This window comes from Mustelus asterias, chromosome 18, assembly GCF_964213995.1.
Source record: "Mustelus asterias chromosome 18, sMusAst1.hap1.1, whole genome shotgun sequence".
In the NCBI taxonomy this organism is placed as follows: Eukaryota; Metazoa; Chordata; class Chondrichthyes; order Carcharhiniformes; family Triakidae; genus Mustelus; species Mustelus asterias.
Genome location: NC_135818.1, coordinates 28,242,077 through 28,265,815, shown reverse-complemented (window position 1 = coordinate 28,265,815; position 23,739 = coordinate 28,242,077). Strand labels below are relative to the sequence as shown.

Genomic DNA, 23,739 nt, shown 5'->3' with positions numbered 1-23,739 from the left:
AAATGACCTCCCTCACCAACCCTACTGCCCCTCCCAAAGGACTGCCTTAAATTACAAATTACGCTCCCATGACCTTCTATAAAATTACCACCCGCACACGCATGACCTGCTATAAATCAGTGCCTTCTCCCACTAACCATCCAAACACCCCGACTGGGCTCTATTTTAAAAAAAAACAGCATAGAGAGTGAAGCAGATGAAATTCGCAACACAAGTCAATATGATGCCCTTGCTTGCAATTATCTGGGCATCAGTACACTCATAACGAACTTTGGCATAACTCACTAGCAGAAGAATGAGAAAGCATTGCAATTGCGCCAATTATTTGGCTTTCCCAGGGTCCAATTAGTTAGAACTGAACAGAAAAGCCGACCATCCATTCAATAAGTGGCAACACAGCAGAATGTGCATGACAGGTCTATTGGCAGGCACTACAACTCTTTTAATCCTAAGGAATAGACTCATCATAAAAATGGAATTGGACTTGTACAGGCACAAAGTATCTGCATTGGGATTTTCTTCAGGAATTCCCCTAATTGCCCGGTATCTTTGGTGCTTTAAAGATATAATTTGGCAAAGATTATTTTTTAATGTAACTTACTATTTCATCTAAATCTCCTGAAGTGTTTCACAGAACAAATTATTTCTCATATACACGAACTGAAATGCAGGCAAAGGTCAGGTGTAGTAAAGGTTAAAAGAACAAATTGCCTTCTATACTGATAAATATATTCTGTTGATGAAAGGCACCTATGCCAAATCAGTGTGACATTTTCACTTTCCACAAGTCATTCTTTTGGGTCCTGCATTTGCAAATTAGCACCAACTCTTAAGCAATTTTATACTACAAACATCCCCACTCTTTCCCCCACAGGGACCCTGTCTCCCTCACTCTCCCCCACTGGGGCCCCCGCCACTCAATGGACACCCTGTCTTGCCCGCTACTAAACCCCTCCTCCACTGACCTTCCCCATGGAATCCCTGATTGACCACACACTATCAGAACTCTCTGACCAATGTGCAAGCAAATGGAACCTGAGGATTGGGTAAAATGGGAGGACTGCAGTGGAGCTGAAAATCCAGGCATTTGGAGAAATCTGTCTGAACACCGACTGTTTCACAAAAACTCAGATTGTCTCAGCGAAACAAGGGAGTCTGGTCACCCTACATACTGTGCTTTATAATGTTACTCTGAAATGCCTTTGGAAGTTTCATTATGTTAAAGGTGCTATATAAATAGAATTTGCGTTGCTGGAGAACTGATAACAAGAGAATATGAACTAGGATTGGTAGGAGAGAGGAAGACGTTAAGAGGGTGTTTCTTTCATAAATGCAAAGGCTGTCAGGTTATGGAATGCCCAGAGCAGAATCTGATACTAAAGACAGATAAAACAGAAACCAACCTTCCTGCACACAGAAGGAAATCTCTGAAGAATACTTGGCAACCGGAGAAAGTTGGAGGGGGACACGGCCCCCCAATATTTTGAGGCACAACAAATCGCTCTTGTAGCCGTTTCAGTTTGTTTAGGTTATTTGTTCCAAACATATCCAGTACATCTTGGTCAGGATGTTCACTGCCTGTGAGTGCTCCCTTACACATCTATCGGAGAAACATGGAGGATTTTTCGTAAATCTAGTAGCGAATATCTGAATTAAAATAAAATTCAACAGTCCCAAAGATTAGATAGTTTTGCAGGAACTATAAGGGGACAAATAGATGCACTTAAATTACTTGTTCCCCTCTAACTCAAGTGCACCAAGACATATTAGCTAATTAGCAGTTTGGGTAGAAAATCTGGACCTCTCTGCTTCTATAGCTCGATAAAAGTCATCAATATAAGATAGTCACTAAGAAATTCAAAAGGGAATTCAGGAAAATCTCTTCCATGCAGAGTATTTCGAATGCGGAACACACCAGCACATGGAGTAGTGCAGGTGTATTAAAAGGAGCCGCGACAAACATGAGGAAGAAAGGATTAGAAGATTTGTTGATGGGGTGAGATGAAGGAAGGTGAGCTGAACATATTCCGCAAATTTTCATTCTGTGCTATTAGACGTGACAAGCAAACAGCTTAAAGTAATTCCACGTGACTTCAGCACCTGAATTTATATACTATATACACACACAATCTGTGGTTAAAAAGTCAAATTTAAAACAGAATATGGGGGCGCAACAATCCAGACTGCACTGAATTTCATCTTAGCTTTCAGCGACAAAACTCCAGATACAATTTGATGCAGGAAAGTGGTTGCCATTCTGCTTTAAGTCATTGTATAAAAGAAAATACTTATTTATGAAAAGTATTGAAGTTTCTGCATCACTCAGGATAGATCTAGGAGCAATGAAGGGTGCAATGAAGGTGAAGGGTAAACACAAATCACATACTCACCCTTATCAATTGTTTCTGAAACAGCCTTGCAAAGTGATTATGGTTGCAAGCTGTGCTTAGATTGATCATCATATTCCTAGAATTTAAAAAAAAAATCAAAATCAGAACACACAAGAACACACATTATCCAGTAGAGCAGTTTGACGGAAGTGGAGTTAAGGCCACAGTAAGGTCATCGGTGAAGTTAACTGAATTGCAAAACAGGCTCAATGGGTCAAACGGCCGACTCCTGCTTTTATTTCTTGTGATACAATTCTGGTTGCCTTGCTATAGGAAGGATGTTGTTAAACTGAAATGGGTGCAAAAGAGATTTACGAGGGATTAGGTGGTTTGAATTATAAGAAAACGTTGATTTTTCCCTGGTGCATAGGAAGATGAGTGGTGACCTTATAAAATCATGAGAGTCATAGACAAGGTGAATAGCCAAGGTCTTTTCCCCAGGGTAGGGGAATCCAAAACTAGAGGGCATAGGTTTAAGGCGAGAGGGGAAAGATTTAAAAGGGAACTAAGGGGCAACTTTTTCCACACAGAGGGTAGTGCGTATATGGAGTGAGCTGTATAGAAATTTGCACAGGTGCATGGATAGGAAAGGTTTAGAGGATATGGGCCAAATGAAGGCAAATGGCACTAGTTCAGTTTAGGAAACATGGTCAGCATGGAGGAGTTAGGCCAAAGGGCCTGATTCCATGCAGTATCTCTCCATGACTAAGTTTCAAAGTCGTTATGGAAAGGGATAAAGGATAGTCCAGAAATCAAATGTCTGAATTGGAGGAAGGTCGCTTTCAATACCATTAGACAGGATCTGGCAAACGTAGACTAGGAGCAAACACTTGCAGGTAAATCTACATTTGGAAATGGGAGTCTTAAAAGTGAAGTAGTGAGAGTTCAGTGCCAACCTGTTCCTCGAAGAGTGAAGGGCAAGGGCAGCGAAGCCAGGAAATCCTGTATGTCAAGGGTTTAACAAGGTAAAAAAAAGGAAGCATATGGCAAGCATAGAGCACAAAAAATGGGGAGGCCCTTCAAGAGTAGAGAGAGTGTAGGGAGGGTGCTTATAAAAAAATTAGGAGGGCAAAGAGGGACCACAAAATATCATTGTCAGATAAGATTAACGAAAACATCAAAGCATTTTAGAAGTAAATTAAGAACAAGAGGATGACCAAGGAAAGAGTGGGACCCATTAGAGACTAAAAGGGTAATCGGTGTGTAGAGCCAGAGGATGTGGGCGAGGTTTTAAATTAATGTTTTTCATCTGTATTCATGGAGAAAGCCATTATAGTTGGAGATTTCAGTTGGGGCAGTGAAATTCTAGAGCACATTAAGATTAATGAGGAGGAGGTATTAGATGTTTTAGCAGGCATAAAGGTGCATAAATCGCCAGAGCTTGATGAAATGTATCCCAGGCTGCTATTGGAGGCAAGGGAGGAGATTGTAGGGGCTCTGTCAGTGACATTTAAATCCTTGCTGGCCACAACTGAAGTGTCTGGAGTATAGCTAACCTATATTCAAGAAATGCATCAAGGATAAACCAGGTAATTAGAGGCCACTTCGTATAACATCAGTGGTAGGGAAATTATTGGAAACAATTCTGAGCGACATGATTAACCAACACTTGGAATTGATCAGGGATAGTCAGCACGGATTTGTTGGTGGAAGGTCCTGTCTAACTAATTTAATTGAGTACTTGGAAAGGTAACTAAATACGTTGATGAGGGTCGTGCAGTTGATGTGGTTTACATGGACTTCAGTAATGCCTTTGACAAGGTCCCACATGGAAGGCTGGTCCAAAAGGTTAGAGCCCATGGGATTCAAGGCAAGTTGGCAAATTGGATTGTTAACAGGAGATAAAGGGTAATGGTGGAGGGCTGCTTTTGAGATTAGAAACTTGTGACCAGCGTTGTACCACGGGGACCGGTGCTGAGACCCTTGTTGTTTGTTACATGCATTAATGACTTGGATGCGAATTTAGAAGGTATAATTAGTAAGTTCGCAGGTTACACAAAAATTGGTGGTGGTGTTGATAGTGAGGATAGTCTGAGGCTACAAACTGATATTGATCAGCTGGTAAGCTGGGCAGAACAACAGCAGATGGAATTTAATCCTGAAAGTGTCAGGTGATGCATTTTGGGAGGTCTAATAAGGGTAGGGTATACACACTGAATGGTAGGTCTCTACGGAGTATTGAGGGACAAAGAGACCTTAGGAAACAAGTCCATGGATCCCTGAAGGTGGCAGCAGAGTTAGATAGGGTGGTGAAGGCGACATATGGAATGCTTGCCTTCATTAGACGGGGCATAGAATTATAGGGGCAGGCAGGTCTTGGTACAACTTTATAAAACATTGGTTAGGCCACAGATGGAGTATTGTATGCAGTTCTGGTCGCTACACTATCAAAAGAATGCTATTTCACTGGAGAAGATACAGAGGAGGTTCACCAGGATGTACCTGGGATGGAAAGTTTCAGTTATGAGGAGAGACTGGATAGACTGAGTTTGTTTTCCTTGGAGCAGAGGAGGCCGGTAGGGGGATCTGACAGAAATAGTACAAAATTGAGGGGCATAGGGTAGATCTTAAGAATATTTTCCTCATGGCAAAGGTGTCCAAGACCAGAGGGCACAAGTTTAAGAGGAGTAAGTGGTTTAGAGGGGATCTGAGGAATTCATTTTCACCCAGAGGTGAAAATATGGAATGCGTAGGCCGAAGGGGTGGTGGAGGCAGGTGCTCTCACAACGTTTAAGAGCATCTGGACAAGCACTTACGTCGCCAAGGCATGATAGGCTATGATCCAAGTGCTGGTAAATGGGATTAGTATATATTGGTATTTGATGGTCGGCATAGATATGGTGGGCCAAAGGGCCTGTTTCTGTGCTATATGACTATGTAACCAGTAGGTAGATGAAGGGGAACCAGAAGATGTAGTATACTTGAGATAGCCAAATGAGTACAAAATTGGCTTGATGAGAGAAGCACAGTAAGAAGTCTCACAACACCAGGTTAAAGTCCAACAGGTTTATTTGGTAGCAAAAGCCACTAGCTTTTGGAACAGGCTGTTCCTTCGTCAGGCGGGTGGGAGTTCTGATCACAAACAGGGCACAAAGACACAAACTCAATTTACATGAATAATGATTGGAATGTGAGTCTCCACAGCTAATCAAGTCTTGAAGGTACAGGCAATGTGAGTGGAGGGAGCATTAAGCACAGGTTAAAGAGATGTGTATTGTCTCCAGACAGGACAGCTAGTGAGATTTTGCACATCCAGGCAAGTTGTGGGGGTTACAGATAGTGAGACATGAACCCAATATCCCAGTTGAGGTCATCCTCATGTGTGCAGAACCTGGCTATCAGTCTCTGCTCAGCGACTCTGCGCTGTCGTGTGTCATGAAGGCCGCCTTGGAGAGCGCTTAACCGGAGATCAGAGGCTGAATGTCCGTGACCGCTGAAGTGCTCCCCAACAGGAAGAGAACAGTCTTGCCTGGTGATTGTTGAGCAGTGTTCATTCATCCGTTGTCGTAGCATCTGCATGGTTTCCCCAATGTACCATGCCTCGGGACATCCTTTCCTGCAGCGTAACAGGTAGACAACGTTGGCCGAGTTGCAAGAGTATGTACCGTGTACCTGGTGGATGGTGTTCTCGCGTGAGATGATGGCATCCATGTCGATGATCCGGCACGTCTTGCAGAGGTTGCTGTGGCAGGGTTGTGTGGTGCCGTGGTCACTATTCTCCTGAAGGCTGGGTAGTTTGCTGCGAACAATGGTCTGTTACAATGGTAAGCTTTCTGCAAGGCGGCCTTCACGACACACGACAGCGCAGAGTCGCTGAGCAGAGACTGATAGCCAGGTTCTGCACACATGAGGATGACCTCAACCGGGATATTGGGTTCATGTCTCACTATCTGTAACCCCCACAACTTGCCTGGATGTGCAAAATCTCACTAGCTGTCCTGTCTGGAGACAATACACATCTCTTTAACCTGTGCTTAATGCTCCCTCCACTCACATTGCCTGTACCTTCAAGACTTGATTAGCTGTGGAGACTCACATTCCAATCATTATTCATGTAAATTGAGTTTGTGTCTTTGTGCCCTGTTTGTGATCAGAACTCCCACCCGCCTGACGAAGGAACAGCCTGTTCCAAAAGCTAGTGGCTTTTGCTACCAAATAAACATGTTGGACTTTAACCTGGTGTTGTGAGACTTCTTACTGTGTTTACCCCAGTCCAACGCCAGCATCTCCACTTGATGAGAGAAGACAGAGGGTGGTTGTAGAGGGTTGTTTTTCAAACTGGAGGCCTGTGACCAACGGTGGGCCTCAGGGATCGGTGCTGGATCCACTGTTATTTGTCATTTATATTAATGATTTGGATGAGGATTTAGGAGCCATGGTTAGTAAGTTGGCAGATGACACCAAGATGACAGTGAAGGTGGTTATCTAGGATTGCAATGGGATCTTGATCAATTGGGCCAGTGGGCTGACGAATGGCAGATGGAGTTTAATTTAGATAAATGCGAGGTGATGCATTTTGGTAGATTGAACCAGGGCAGGACTTACTCAGTTAATGGTAGGGCTTTGGGGAGAGTTGTAGAACAAAGAGATCTAGCGGTACAGGTTCATAGCTCCTTGAAGTGGAGTCACAGGTGGACAGAGTGGTGAAGAAGGCATTCGGCATGCTTGGTTTCATTGGTCAGAACATTGAATACAGGAGGTGGGACGTCTTATTGAAGTTGTACAAGACATTGGTAAGGCCGCATTTGGAATACTTTGTACAGTTCTGGTCACCCTATTATAGAATGGATATTATTAAACCACAAAGAGTGCAGAAAAGATTTACTCGGATGCTACCGGACTTGATGGTTTAAGTTATAAGGAGAGGCTGAATAGACTAGGACTTTTTTCTCTGGAGCGTGGGAGGCTTAGGGATGATCTTATAGAGGTCTATTAAATAATGAGGGACGTAGATCAGCCAGAAAGTCAATATCTTTTTCCAAAGGTAGGGGAATCTAAAACTAGAGGGCATAAATTTAACGTGAGGAGAGAGAGATACAAAAAGGTCCAGGGGCAATTTTTTCACACAGAGAGTGGCGAGTGTCTGGAACAAGCTGCCAGAGGTAGTAGTACAGGCGGGTACAATTCTGTCTTTTAAAATGCATTTAGACTGTTATATGGCTATAGAGGGATATGGGCCAAACACGGGCAATTGGGACTAGCTTAGGGGTTAAAAAAAGGGATGGCCTGGACAAGTTGGGCTGAAGGGCCTGTTTCCATGCTGTAAACCTCTGACTTTATGACCTACATTTCCAAAAGGCATTCAATAAGGCGCAACTTAAAATGTTAACAGGCAAGGTAAGGGCTCATGGAGTTGGGGGCAATATATTACCACGGACAGAGGATTGGTTAACTGGCATTTGTGAGGAGGACCTCGAAAGGAGGCCAAGACGGATCAATCTTTTGCACTATTGTGCTGGCTTTCCCCATCAAAAAAGGATGGCAATGTTTGTAGAGCCTCTTCCTCAGCCACCATTCACAATTGGATGTGGCAGGACTGTGGTGTTTGATCTGATCCAGTGGTTTTGAGATCACTTAGTTCTGTCAATTTCACGCTGTCTCCATTGTGTCACATCTATCTAATCCTGTGTTGTAGTATCACCAGCTTATCACCTCATTTTTAGGTGTGCCTGGTGATGCTCCTGACATGCTCTCTTCACTCCCTATTGAAAGGGTTGATCCTCCAGCTTGATGATAATGGTCGAGTGAAGAATATGTCAGGCTTTCAGTTTTTCATGTGGTTGAATACAATTCTGCAGCTATGGATAGCCCATAGCACCTCGTGGATGCCCAGTTTTGAGCCACTAGATCTGTTCTCAATCTATCCCATTTAACAACCTCTGGTATACAAATCCTCTCCTGCAAACCATGACTTCTGGTAGCAGGAAATTTATCCACACTGTAATTAAACAATGAAACTTTTTTTGTCACAGCTACACATCCAAAACTGGATTACAAAGAAGTCCCCATGGATGTGCACCGACAGTTTACAGTTTCCTGATCCCCTTTCCAACCTAAGAATGGCAACATTCTGCCGTACCTGATTCGAAGGCCCAATGATCTCTCAAACTCCCAAGCAGGATTTGTATGCTTGTCCTCCCACTCACGCAGCAATTCATAGAAGATATCTCTGGAAGACAGTTATGGATACTGCTCCTTAATCAGTGTTTCTATTGTGTCTTAAAACACCACTTACTTGTTTGCATCAAACCTTGACAAATTTAACTTACAACTCACAAATGAATAAATGTATAGAAACAAAAATATTTAGTAAATATTTAACTTTGATGCTGAAATTGAAACTGAGAGATGACCTAGAGCGCTTTAAAATTAAGGGGTTTGACGGGGAGAAAACAGGAGAGGGGTTTTCACTAAGGATCATAAATATAAGATAATTACTAATAAATTAAATCAGGAATTCAGGAGAAATTTCTTACCTAGAGAATGGTTAGAATATGGAACTTGTTACCACATGGAGCATTGAGATAAATAGCATGGAGGTACGTAATGGAAAGCTGGATCAGTAATGAGGGGGAAACAAATAGAAGAATATGCTGACAAGAATAGATGAAGACAGATGGGATGAGACTCATGTGGATCATAAATGCCAGCAGAGACCATTTGAGCCAAATGAATGGTTCTCTGCTCTAGGTAATTCTATGTATTACTACTACAGGTAAACTGTTACATTTTCATAAAGTGTGTTTTTAGAACCTTTCATTTCCACAAAGCAATCCGTGAAAAGATTAATCACTTTGTAACAATGGTTGTATGTATTTTAACTTTCTTTCTAAATAAACAATGGTTTACTGTACATTGGCCTAGCTATTTATCTGGTGTAACACGGGGGTCAGCTTCAACTCAGTACTTGAAACAAAACAATGTGAGTGGAGAGAGCATCAAGACAGCTAAAAAGATGCTCTCTCCACTCACATTGTTTTGTTTCTTAAAGACTTGATTAGTTGTAAGTATTCGCATTCCAACCATTATTCATGTAAATTGAGTCTGTGTCTTTATAAGCTCTGTTTGTGAACAGAATTCCCACTCACCTGAAGAAGGGGCTTGGAGCTCCGAAAGCTTGTGGGGCTTTTGCTACCAAATAAACCTGTTGGACTTTAACCTGGTGTTGTTAAACTTCTTACTGTGTTTACCCCAGTCCAACGCCGGCATCTCCACATCATTTCTATCATCAAGCCAGTTTTGTATCCATTTAGCTACCTCACCCTGGATCCCGTGAGATTTATGCAACAACCTACCACACAGTACCTTGTCAAAGGCCTTGCTAAAGTCCACGTAGACAACATCAACTGCACTGCACTGCCCTCATCTACCTTCTTGGTTTCCCCTTCAAAAAATTCAATCAAATTTGAGAGACATGATTTTCCACTCACAAAGCCATGCTGATTGCCCTAATCAGTCCTTGCGTCTCTAAGTGCCTGTAGATCCTGTCTCTCAAAATAACTTCCAACAACTTACCCACCACAGATGAGGGGCTCACTGGCCTGTAGTTTCCAGGCTTTTCCCTGCAGCCTTTTTTAAACAAAGGCACAACATTTGCCACCCTCCAATTTTTCAGGCACCTTACCTGTGACTATAGATGATTCAAATATACTGATAAGGGACCCGCAATTTTCTCCCTAGTCTCCCACAATGTCTTGGGATACACTTCATCAGGTCCTGGGGATTTATCTACCTTGATGGGCTTTAAGACTTCCAGCACACCTCCTCTGTAATACGTACACTCTTCAAGACATCACTATTTATTTCCCCAAGTTCCCTAACATCCATGCTTTTCTGAACAGTAAATACTGTTGAGAAGTATGCATTTAGGATCTCACCCATCTCTTGTGGATCCACACATAACTGACCTTGTTGATCCATATGAGGTCCTACTCTCTCCCTAGTTACTCTTTTGCCCTTTATGTATTTGTAGAAGCTCTTTGGATTCTCCTTTGCCTTATCTGCCAAAACAATCTCGTGTCCCCTTTTTGCCCTCCTGATTTCTCTCTTAACTCTACTCCTACACCCCCTATACTCTTCAAGGGATTCACTTGATCCCAGCTGCCTATGCATGTCATGTGCCTCCTTTTTCTTCTTGACCAGGGCCTCAATATCCCAAGTCATCCAGGGTTCCCTACTTCTGCCAGCCTTGCCCTTCACTCGAAGAGGAATGTGTTTACCCTGAACCCTAGTTAACACACTTTTGAAAGCCTCCCACTTACCAGACGTCCCTCTCTGCCTTCCCACAGACTCCCCCAATTAACTTTTGATAGTTCCTGCCTGATACCATCAAAATTGGCCTTGCCCCAATTTAGAATTTTAACTTGTGGGCCTGGTCACTGGTCCCAAAGTGATCCCTCACTAACACTGCTGTCACCTGCCCTTATTTCCCAAGAGGAGGTCAAGTTTTGCCCCCTCTCTAGTCGGGCCATCCACATACTGAATGAGAAATTCTTCCTGAATACACTCAACAAATTTCTCTCTATCCAACCCTCTAATACTATGGCTGTCCCAGTTAGTCAATGTTGGGAAAGTTAAAATCCCCTACCATTACCACCCTATTTTTCTTGGAGCCATCCGTAATCTCCTTACATATTTGCTCCTCAATTTGCTGCTGACTATTTGGGGGCCTATAGTACAACCCTATCAAAGTGATTTCCCCCTTATTTCTCAGTTCTACCCATATAGACTCAGTGATCGAACCCTCGAATATATCCCCTCTCAGTACTGCCATGATGTTTTCCCTAATCAAAAGTGCAACTCTCCCTCCTCTTCCATCTTTCCTATAACATCTGTACCCGGGAACATTGAGCTGCCCATCGTGTCTCTCCCTTAGCCATGTTTCAGTAATTGCTATAATATCCCAGTCCCACGTACCCATCCATGGCCTGAGTTCATCTGTCTTTCCCGTCAGGCCTCTTGCATTGAAATAAATGCAGTTTAATCTGGACTTCCCTTGCTCTCTGCTCTGTTTTTGCCTGATCTGTCTGGTACTAGGATTACTGACACTGTCTTTACTACTTAATGTGCTCTCTTTAACTTCTGTGCTGTCCTCAACCTTCTCTTGTCTTCCTACTGCTTTGGATCCCACTCTCCTGCCAAACTATTTTAAACCCTCCCAATTGGCTCTAGCAAATCTCCCCACCAGGATATTAGTCCCCCTCCAGATTAAAGGATGTGCACGTGAAGCGCTGCTGCACCTGAAAATCGTGTTTGAGCCCTGGAATAGTGAGCAGGGAGGAGATAAAGAGACAGGTCTTGCACCTTCTACGATTACATGGGAAGGTGGCGTGGGCAGTGCATGAGGTTTCAGGTTTGGTGGAGGAGTGGACCAGGGTGTCCTGGAGGGAAAGATCCCTGTGGAATGCTGACAGAAGGAGTAAGGGGAAAACGTGTTTAGTAGTGGCATGATGCTGGAGTTGGCGGAAATGGTGGAGGATGATCCTTTGAATGCGGAGGCTGGTGGGGTGAATTGTGAAGTCAAGGGGACCCTCCTGATTCACGCAGAGGTTGGTGGGAGTGTGGAATGAGCTGCCGGATAAAGTGGTAAATAGTCACTTTTAACATTTAAGAAAAACTTGGACGGATTCATGGATGAGGGGGGTGTGGAGGGATATGGTCCAAGTGCAGGTCAGTGGGACTAGGCAAAAAATGGTTCGGCACAGACAAGAAGGACCAAAAGGCCTGTTTCTGAGCTGTAATTTTCTATGGATCTATGGGAGGGAGGGAATGGGGGATGAGAGCAGTATCACATGAGATGGTTTGGACATGGTCAAGTGCCCTGAAAACCACGGTTAAGGAAGGAGGAAGACATCTGCAGCACCATTATGGAAAGTGACGAAGGAACGGAGAGAATGAGATGCAGTCATGCAGGATGTGGGGTATGAAGAGCTGTAGTCAAGGTAGCTTGACTTCTCACTTTCTTCAAACAAAAGGTGTGGCTATGGGTCCCAGTTATACCAGTCTCTTTATGGGGTACGTCGAACATTCCTTGTTCCAATCCCACAACTCTTTTATCGGTATATCGACGACTGTTTAATTGTCGCTTCATGCTCTTGTCTGGACCTAGAAAAATGTATCAATTTTGCTTCCAATTTCCACTCCTCTGTTACCTTCACATGGTCCATCTCTGACACTTCACTTCCCTTCCTTAACCTCACCATCTCCATATTTGGTGATAGACTGTCCACCAGTATCCATTCCAAGCCCACTGTCCCCCACAGCTATCTTGCATCCCTCCCACCAACCACCCACCCCAGCCTTACAATACAAATCACATCCCATTTTCTTTGTCCTCAGCTCTAATGAAAGGTCATCCAGACTTGAAACGTTGGCTCTATTCTCTCTCCACAGATATTGTCAGACTTGCTGAGATTTTCCAGCATTTTCTGTTTTTGATTCAGATTCCAGCATCTGCAGTATTTTGCCTTTATCAATAACAGAGATGATCTGGTCACCATTATATTGTTGTTTAGTGGGACCAAAAATAACAAAAGTAATTCAATAGCTATAAGGCACTTTGGGATATCCTGATGTTGTGAATGGCAGCTTTGTTTCTGAGCTTAAAGTTAGCTTACAGGCATCTCTCTCTTCAGAACAGTCATGATCTAATTGGATGCAGAACAGGCTCAAGGGGCAGAATGGCCTGCTGGTGTTCCTATGTTCATTTTATATTTGTAACAGTAAATGCTCTGTACCTTTGTTTCTTAAAATTCTGAAAGGCTCTGTCACTGGAGAAATTTGACCGATTGTCAGTTTCAGGTTCAAATGGAACAGACTGTATGACTGAAGGAACAGCAGGCGATACCTGGAAAATAAGCAATCAACATTGAAAGAACATGGCTCTTCTTAATGAAGGTACAACTGTAAACTATATAATGGGAAGTATGTCAAAATCTAAAATGTGGACATTCATAAATTAATATTTCTTTGGTGGGGGGGCGCAGAGTATCATTACATATGTTTGCAGCAGCATACATAGTCAGTCAGTCAACTATTCAATGCCACACACTGGCAGTGCACCCAAATGAGTGTTGAATGGTCAATTCAACCAACTCACTTTTCCCAACTGGTCAGCATTTTCACCCTCCTCCACTGTACCCAGAATTACAGGTGAACTCTGTTGTGAAGTTGAGTAGAATGTTAGAATTTGGTGTTTGTAAAATTATTTTTTTTAATTGTAAAATGCTAAGAGGTGAAAATGTTGCCTGGTCCCTTTAAAAAGGTGGTGTTTTTTCTGTGCTTAGAAAGTAAAAATAAATGCTGGTGCATATGGGGGGGGGTCCCAGACTGAAACATCTGTACCTAAAGGCCAAGCAGCAGGGTTACCAAGGCAACAGACTTTCAGGTATTTGAATTTTTTTTGAATTTAGCCAATCAATTTGAAACAGAGCAGGCTTTTGAATTCACCAGTTTAAAATCAGGCACTGGGATGCCAGCAACATATTAAGATTTAAATTTGATGGTTTTGGCAACCTGAGACCAATCCTATTGTGGGGGATGTTGATATGTTACCACAGGTATAAAAGAGGAGGGCAGTTGGACTACAGTTGGACAATAAGCAGAGAGCAACTGCCATCTGGCCGAGTAACAGCCTTATTTATGTCTTAAGAGAAAGCTCCATCTTGATAGCGAAGGTATCAAAGAAGCCAGAAGTTCCAGACAGAAAAATCAACAGAGAAAGCCCAGAATATTCCGGAAGACACCAAACCTGGTTGTAATTTAGAGAGTGACTAAATTTCTATTTTTTTGTTAATAAGAGGGAATTGTATTTATCTAAACAGCATTCCATTAGAATGGTGTTTTATTCATTTGTTAATAGTTTAGTTAACTTGTTCACTGTTAATTAAATAAATTGTTACTTTGGAGAGAGTATCAGGGAGTTATACACTGGATAAAAGCAAATTACTGCAGATGCTGGAATCTGAAATCAAAACAGAAAACGCTGGAAAATCTCAGGAGGTCTGGCAGCATCTGTAGAGAGAGAAAAGAGCTGACGTTTCGAGTCCAGATGACCCTTTGTCAAACCTAAAAGGCATAGAAAGTGGGAGATATTTATACTATAGGGTGAGGGAATGGAAGATGAGTCATAGCCACCAAAACAAGGGGATAGGCTGCTAATGGCAGTCCATAGAGAGAATGGAAGGTGTGAATGGCCAAACGGCAGAGAAGCTGAAATCAGAGGGTAAGCTGTGCCAGATGATGATGGGCACGGTAAGAAGTCTCACAACACCAGGTTAAAGTCCAACAGGTTTATTTGGTATCACAAGCTTTCGGAATACTGTTCCTTCATTAGGTGAGTGAAGAGTTTTCGGAGCGCTGCTCCTTCATCAGGTGAGTGTTTCAGGTGAGTCGCCACTCACCTGAAGGAGGAGCAGCGTTCTGAAAGCTTGTGATACAAAATAAACCTGTTGGACTTTAATCTGGTGTTGTGTCCACCTCAGTCCAATGCCTGCATCTCCACATCACAGATGAAGATGCAGGGGGAGGGGAGGGCTGGGTGGGGAGAGAGGTGAAATTGAGAAAAAAAGAGAAAGAATTGGGGGGGGGGGGGGGGGGCGTGGGGAGAGGAGAAAAATAAAGAAAGGCAATAAAAGTAAAGGCAGAGAACAGTTAAAAAGTAAATAGAATGAAAACAGAAGGGGTCGAGGTGGGGTACAGCTAATCACCTGAAGTTGTTGAATTCGGGAGAGACCGGAACGCTGTAACATGCCTAGCCGGAAGAGGAGATGCTGTTCCTCTAGTCTGTGTTGAGCTTCACTGGAACATTGCAGCAGGCCAAGGACAGACATGTAGGCATGGGAGCAGGATCGGTGAGCAATAGGAAGGTCAAGGTCCTAATTGCACACAGACCAAAGGTGCTCAGCAAAGCGATCACCCAGTCTACATTTGGGAGCAGCGAATGCAATAGACCAAATTGAAAGATGTGCAAGTGAAACGCTGCTTAACCTGGACTGAGTGTTTTGGACCCTGGATGGTAAACATGGAAGAGGTAAAGGGGCAGGTGTTACACCTTCTGCGATTACCTGGGAAGGTACCATAGTGGGAAGGGGAGTTATTTTGATTTAATCATTAAAAGTTGCTGATGTGCAGAGCGTACCACTTCCCACTCACTTCACAGATTATAAGACGAGGTATTCCTCTTTGAGTGGTTATATGTTTGTTCTCAGTGGAGAGGTATCCATCTCCGCCTCAGAACAGCTCCTTAAACCCATAATTACTACTTTCAGAGGGGACGGAAAGAAAACAAAACCCGAAATTTCTTGTAAATGTCTCCACCATAGAGCTAGGGTGTGAAACTGATTGGATAGACACTCTATTGTATTAGTGAATTTTCAAGAGGCTTATATCAGATTTTGTGTCTGATATTTGGATAACTAGATACAAGCTTACCAAGTTGTCAAGAGTTCATTGATACTTTAAGACCATATTCTGACAACTTTCAAGCAGAGTGAAATCATGTAAAGATATGATAATTGGCCTAGAAGCAAGTAATTAATGAAAAGTGAATGGAATATTGGCTTTCATCTCAAGAGGACTTGAGTTTACAGCTGTACAGAACTCTGATGAGACACCATTTAGAATAACTGTATTTAGTTCTGGGCACAAAACACTTCAGGAAGTATAAGCATTAAACACAGATTCATAAGAATGATAATGTGGTTAAAAAGATTAAATTACAAGGACATATTGAATAGACAAAGCTTGAAATCCACTAAAGCTAGAACTAGCAAATGTCAATTATAATTTCATGGTAATTAATAAAGAGTGTCCATCACTAAGAAATCCACTTGAAAGAAAAATGTAACATGATAAAGAATGACTTTAGATTACCACAATCTATCAAACAGCAGTATATAATCTCACCTGTGCAGTGCTGACCTCATTGGCACGGGACAACCGGTCACGTAATGACGCAGAGAACATACCGAGTCGGTCATTCTCACCAAGAAGCCTTATTGTCCCCTTATCCAAATAAGAAATTATCCTACAAAAGGTAAAATAAAACTTAACACAATACAATGCACATTATTCCGTCTGGTATAATTTCCAACTTTTCTTAAAAATTAACTTCCTCTTCTGAATGCCAAGGCTATCAGCTCCTCTCGAAAACAGCAATCATGCGGCAAGCAGATAAAAGAACAAGTTCAGGGGCAGGCCTGGGAAGGGGGGGGGGTGGGGGGGATAGTGGAGGACGCCGGGACACGCCCAAGGTGGGGGAGGCGGAGGAGGGCCCCAGGGCAAGTCCGAGAGGGAGGGTATCAGAGTGAGTCCGAAAGGGAGCAATACGAGGATATCAGAGCCAGAGAGGGAGCTGTTCGAGGATATCAGAGCCGGTCTAAGAGGGAACAGTGTAAGGATATGAGAGCAAGGATATGAGAGCCAGTCTAAGAGGGAACAGTGTAAGGATATGAGAGCCAGTCTAAGAGGGAACAGTGTAAGGATATGAGAGCCAGTCTGAGATGTGAGACTGTCTGCATATCCCCAGCAGAGTGACTGCATTCTAAAGAAATCAAATGTGACATCGCAGGGTAAAGGTAAGCGATTGGCCAGTATCTTTCTCTTCTCTCTCTTAAACTGGGGCATTCATTCAACTTAAGAGTTGGGTAATTAAAATATAATAGTTTAAACAGGGTACTAATTGGGAACAATGAGTTGATCTTTTACAACATGAATGGATGTCTGAGACCTGTTCTTTGCACCAAATATGAACATCAGAGTACTTCACATGGCCTGGATGAGTGTGTGTAAAAGTGTCTCTAGCTTAACCTCTACCACCTCGGAGGACAAGGGGGTCAGGTACATGGAAACACAACCATCTGCAAGTGCCCTCCAAACCACATCGCCCTGACTTGGAACGAAATTGCGGTTCCTTCACTGTCGCTGGATCAAAATTCTGGAATTCCCTATCAGCACTATGGGTACACCTGCACCACGTGGACTGCAGCAACTCAAGGTGGCAGCTCATCACCATTTTCTGAAGGGCAATAAATGCTGGCCGAGCCAGCAATGCCCGCATCTATGAACAAATAAGTAAATGCATAAATTTACAGAGATCTTTAGTCTTTAGAGAAAGACTGGTTATGGAAATTCCCTCAGTTGAAACAGTTATCCTCAATAATTAATAGTCAAGTTATTTCCCTCCACGTCTCCCTAGCAAGTCCACTATTAGCAAGAAGCTGACCTCAAAAGTTACCACAATGGATGTAGCCAAGGTAAATCTTATCCATCTGTACTGCTGTGTATCTACAACTTAAAAAGACTATGCAAGTTCAATAAAAGATGAATACTCACATGAACTGCGTTTCTAGAACTCTGACAGCAAAATAGATACAATTATGAACACTCCTGAAGTACTGTCTTTCCACATCTGGAAAATAAATTATTGATGTAGAAAATATAAAACCCAGAAGAAAGAAAATTACTTGCTTTTTATGATCTTAAAAATACCTTTTCACAACATATGCTATTTAGGCCAGAACCAGCATGTTTATCTGATGCAGCTAGTGGTTATTCTTGACTAGCACCTTTCAAGACATTCCAAAGTATTTTACAGCCACATGTTGTATGTAGAGAAACATGGCACCCAATTTGCACACAGCAAGCTCCCAAAATCAGCAATGTGATTATCTGTTGGTCATGTTGATCAAGGGATAAGTATTGGCCAGAACTCAGAACTCTCCTGCCACCTGAAGCAGGAGAAGACAGGGTCTCAGTTTAACATCCATCTGAAAAATTACAACTTCAACAGCAAAGCGCTCCTTCAGCACTGCACTGGCCTGTCTAGCCTGGATTTATTTATTACTCAAATATCTGAAGTGGGACTTGAATCCATAACCTTTTACTCCAGCAGTGTGTGACCAACATGAGGCACAAGAGACACTATAAACTAGGTACTGATACATCAACATGATCTGAATGCAGACATGTTCAAGGGTTTGAATAGCCTACCCTGATTCTATGTTACAAAATAACCAGAGAGAATTGAGTCTCTTCAAAAGACTTTGGTCAATGGCTTCCTTCTGCACTGTAGGGATTCTATGAATAGTTTGCACAGAAATAAAGACGTAGGCACTAGCTATAGACAAATGCATATCCTTCAGGAAAGGAAGAAGACAGACTACTCTCATCTAAATCCCAGCTCCTGCCTCCAGACTAATATCGGTGGAGGAATGGCCTGTTCACACCATGAATAGGGTAATTCCCCTGGAAGTTCCCCTCCAAGCCACCCATTATCCTGACTTGGAAATATGTTCACTGTCACTGGGTCACAATCCTGGAACTTCTTCCCTAATAACACTGTTGGGAGTACCAATACCACATGGAGCCCAGCAGTTCAAGAAAGTGGCTTACCACCATTTTCCTGAAGGATAATTAGGGATGGGCAATAAATTCTGGCCTAGCCAATCACACCCACATCCCGAGAATGAATAAAGTAAGCAACTTTCTCCAATCTTTGGTAACTGCCCTATAATCTGGCTATACTAGAATGTTACTTTATGGATTAAATCTGTATCTTGAATCTTGGTTGATTTAGAATTTAATCCAAAAAAACGGTTTACCATTCTGTTTGAACAAGTTAGACCTTCAAAGAACAGTACAGCACAGGAACAGGCCCTTTTGCCTTCCAAGTCTGTGGGCTTGGTGGGCCCACATGACGACTTTTGCCTTTACCCAGTTCGCATCCCTCTATTCGCTGCCTATTCACGTATCTGTCAAGATGCCTCTTAAACGTTGACTACTCTATTTGTTTCTACCACCTCCTCTGGCAATGAACCACAGAAACTCTCCCTCTATTTAAAAAAAACTTGCCTTTCACATCTCCTTTAAACTTTCCCCTTTTTATCTTAAACCTGGGGATAGGGCCTGGATGGGTTTGTTATCAGTGCAGGCTCGATGGGCTGAATGGCCTTCTTCTGCACTGTAGTGATTCTATGTCCCCTAGCAATTGACATTGGTACCCTTGGAAAAAGATTGACTATCCATGCCCCTCAATTTTGTAAATTTCTATCAGCTCGCCTCTCAGTCTCCGACATTCAAGCGAAAACAAACCAGGTTTGCCCAATTACTCCTCATAGCTAGTACCCTCTAAACCAGGCAACATCCTGGTAAACCTTTTCTGTACCCTCCCCAAAACCTCCACATCCTTCTGCTGATGTGGCAACCAGAACTGCACACAGTATTCCAAATTTGGCCTAACTAAAGTTCTATAGCTGCAACATGGCTGGCCAATTTTTATACTTTATGTCTCAACCGATGAAGGCAAGCATGCCATGTGCCTTCCTGACTACCTTATCCACTTCTGTTGCCACTTTCAGGAAACTGCAGACCTGTATGCCTAGATCCCTCCGTATGTTAACGCTTCTAAGGGTTCTGCCATTTACTGTATACTCCGCTCCTGCATTAGACCTTTCAAAATGTACCATCTCGCATTTGTCCAGATTAAATTCCATCTGCCATTTCTCTGCCCAAGTCTCCAGCCTGTCAATATCTTGCTGTATTCCCCATGCTATCCGTTTAATATTTTCACCACTACTCTTATCCTTATCAGTAAGTAACTTAAAACTTATGGAATTATGGTCATTGTTCCTACAATGCTTCCTCACTGAAACTTCGATCACCTGGCTGGGCTCATTCCCCAAAACTAGATCTTGTATGACCCCTTCCCTAGTTTGACTATTTACATAGTGCTTCAAGAAACCCTCCTGGACACACCCAACAAATTCTCTCCAATCGAAATTTCTGGCACTAAGGGAGTCCCAGTAAGGATAGGGGAATTAAAATCACCCACCAAAACAACCCTGTTGTATTTACATTTTTCCATAATCTGTCTACAAATCTGTTCCTCTATCTCCTGCTGGCTGTTGGGAGGTCTTCCTTCATAAGATCAGAAAATGTCCTGCATAGACCTCAGTGGGGGTTCTCCCAGCCTGTCTGTGGCAGGTAGAAAGGAAGCATAAAAATAGTTTGAAATTCTCCCAATGGTGGGTCAGTTCTCCCACTGCCTAGTGACATGAACAGCATTTGAATTCACTTGTATCTCAGAATGCTCATTAACGCAGCTGTGCACTGGAATCTTATTTTGGTATTTTGAGAGACAGGATCTGCAGGCATTTAGAGACGCAAGGACTTATTAGGGACAGTCAGCATGGCTTTGAGTGCAAAATCATGTCTCACAAATTTGATTGAGTTTTTTAAAGGGGTAACCAAGAAGGTAGATGAGGGCAGTGCAGTTGATGTTGTCTACATGGACTTTAGCAAGGCCTTTGGCAAGGTACCGCATGGTAGATTGTTGCATCAGGTTAAATCTCATGAGATCCAGGGTGAGGTAGCTAAATGGATACAAAATTGACTTGATGACAGAATAAGAAGTCTCAACACCAGGTTAAAGTTCAACAGGTTTATTTCGTAGCACAAGCTGCTAGCTTTCGGAGTGCTGGCCCTTCATAGGTGAGTGGGAGTTCTGTTCACAAACAGGGCATATAAAGACACAAACTCAATTTATAAAATAATGGTTGGAATGCGAGTCTTTATAAGTAATGACAGAAGCCAGACGGTGGTTGTAGAGGTATGTTTTTCAAACTGGAGGCCTGTGACCAGCAGTGTGCCTCAGGGATCAGTGATCCCTGTTATTTGTCATTTATATTAATGATTTGGATGAGAATTTAGTAGGCATGATTAGTAAGTTTGCAGATGACACCAAGATTGGTGGCATAGTGGACAGTGAAGAAAGTTATCTCAGATTGCAACAGGATCTTGATCAATTGGGCCAGTGGACTGACGAATAGCAGATGGAGTTTAATTTAAATAAATGCGAGGTGATGTATTTTGATAGATCGAACCAGGGCAGGACTTACTCAGTTAATGGTAGGGCGTTGGGGAGAGTTACAGAACAAAGATCTAGGGGTACAGGTTCATAGTTCCTTGAAAATAGTGTCACAGTTGGACGGAGTGGTGAAGAAGACATTCAGCATGCTTAGTTTCATTGATCAGAACACTGAATATAGGAGTTGGGACGTCTTGTTGAAGTTGTACAAGGCATTGGTACGGCCACACTTGTAATACTCTGAACAGTTCTGGTCATCCTATTATAGAAAGGATATTATTAAACTAGAAAGAGTGCAGAAAAGATTTACTAGGATGTTACCGGGACTTGATGGTTTGAGTTATATGAGAGGCTAGATAGACTGGGAGTTTGTTCTCTGGAGTGTAGAAGGCTGAGGCGTGATCTTATAGAGGTCAATAAAATAATGAGGGACATAGATCAGCTAGATAGTCAATATCTTTTCCCAAAGGTAGGGGAGTCTAAAACTAGATTTAAGGTGAGAGGGGAGAGATACAAAAGGGTCCAGAGGGACAATTCTTTCACACAGAGGGTGCTGAGTGTCTGGAACAAGCTGCCAGAGGTAGTAGTACAGGCAGGTACAATGTTGTCTTTTACAAAGTATTTAGACAGTTACATGGGTAAGATGGGTATAGAGGGATATGGGCCGAATGCGGGCAATTGGGCCTAGCTTCGGGGTTTAAAAAAAGGGCGGCATGGACAAGTTGGGCCGAAGGGCCTGTTTCCATGCTGTAAATTTCTATGACTCTGTGAATCTCCTCAGGCCTTCAAATCTCCCGTTAGGCCAACAGTAAATCACATTGGCCTCAAATCTGATTGAAAAAGAATGCTGTGCTCAAGGCGACCCCAGTTCATCTGAGACTTCGAGGCGAGTGCAACATACATAGCCTACCTGCCATAGCATCTGTTGCACTTAAAACCACTCTGCTGGGGTAAACCGGTTTGTGCCCTCCAGCCTCATGCCGAGCTGGTCTTGATGGGACAGCATTGTGCTGCAGGACTCATGGATTCTCCAATCCAACTGACCACTGTTTGACCAGCAGTGGGGTGCAAGGAGATGGGCAAGGAGGGGGGTGGTTGTGAACAAAGACCAAGTGGGCAATGTGGAACAATGCAGGCAGAGGAGCAAGGAAGTGGATGAGGATAACGCACAATGGAAGGTAGAGGAAAAACCCAGGGAGGGGAGCTGGACACTGAAAAGGCTCCATGAAACGCTCACAAACATTGCTTACCGGAAGGGGGTGTATGTAGATTCCAATTGTGTGGGTAGAGTCCACGTGGGACATGGGAACCTCACAGTGATGGGCTCAGAAGGAACGTGAGAATATTCACTACCACTAACAACAAATGGATCCAGAATGTCTGCAGGGATGGTTGCTGGGAGATAAGGGCTACAAACACTGGTTGATGACACCAGTGCATCAGGTCACCCTCAGACCTATGCTGAGCAGCGGTACAACACTGTTTACAGCTCACAAAGCAAACCATAGGACTTCTGAAGATGCGATTCAGATGCCTGGACTGCTCAGATGGCTCTCTGCAGTATACACCTGAGGGGGTTTCCCGCACGATCACAGTTTGCTGTATTCTTCACAATCTTGCTAAGCAACAGGTAAGCCCTCCCCAGAAGACCGCAGGATGGAGTGTGGGCAACATGACAGATGGAATAAGTGTTGATATTTGTCCCTTGCTAATGGATGTATGAGATCCATGAAGAGTGTCAAGTTTTGAGCAAACAATGCCATTGAGAGAGTTTGATAGTGGAGGGAACTGAGAGAGGATTTAGGCTGGAAGTGCGAATGAGATCATTCATCTGCTTCTTGCACTGCATGGCGCATCTGGTATGGTTGTCAGCCAGGCTGACCTCTTAGGTGACGACCTCTCAGGCCTGAGAGGTGAGGTTGGTGTGCTTCCTGAAGCCATTCCTTGGGTAGAGGACATGCCTCTGCGCTCGACTCCTCAAATCAAAGCCTCAAGGGCATGGTGCTCGTATCAGTGCAGAGATCTTTTTGAGGCTGCTAGCCTTTTCTCCTCTGTTTTGGACTTACTGCACAGTCATTTGAAGACAAGTGGGCTGGAGAGAATGATACAAGTGTGATGGACTGGCATTTTGATGTGGCACCCAGATCTTCGAACCTGCTAGCTGATGCCAGGCAGATGAATCAGCTCTTGACCTATCAGGGGATTTGGAGAGATGCTCACTCATACATAATTAATGAGGCTCCAAGCACAGAAATGGGCATGAGTTCACACCATTCTAGCCAGTTGTGATTGCGCCGGGGGAACTGCCTGCCACCGCACTTCGAAAAGAAACGGAGAATTCCGCATCTCCTTCCAATTTACCCACATCGACATGGCAACAGGCATACTGAGAGTTTGATGACTAAATATATAATGACCTGTGGATTCCTTACTCATTTTTAACAAGTGACCCTTCAGTCTGTCCTACAGACTAATTATGAGCAA

At 43.2% G+C, this 23,739-nt stretch overlaps 1 protein-coding gene across 2 annotated transcripts in view; it reads right to left on the bottom strand.

The window, feature by feature from the left end:
* cdan1 (codanin 1) overlaps positions 1-23,739 on the bottom strand; it is a 126,852-nt gene that overhangs the window by 68,460 nt on the left and 34,653 nt on the right. For both annotated transcript variants that reach the window (XM_078233634.1, XM_078233635.1), the window contains exons 5-10: positions 17,724-17,799; positions 16,296-16,416; positions 13,127-13,236; positions 8,470-8,559; positions 2,391-2,466; positions 1,404-1,600 (exon numbers count right to left, since the gene is read on the bottom strand). In XM_078233634.1, the coding sequence (XP_078089760.1) occupies positions 1,404-1,600; positions 2,391-2,466; positions 8,470-8,559; positions 13,127-13,236; positions 16,296-16,416; positions 17,724-17,799 (670 nt within the window). The remainder of the gene's footprint in view (positions 1-1,403; positions 1,601-2,390; positions 2,467-8,469; positions 8,560-13,126; positions 13,237-16,295; positions 16,417-17,723; positions 17,800-23,739) is intronic.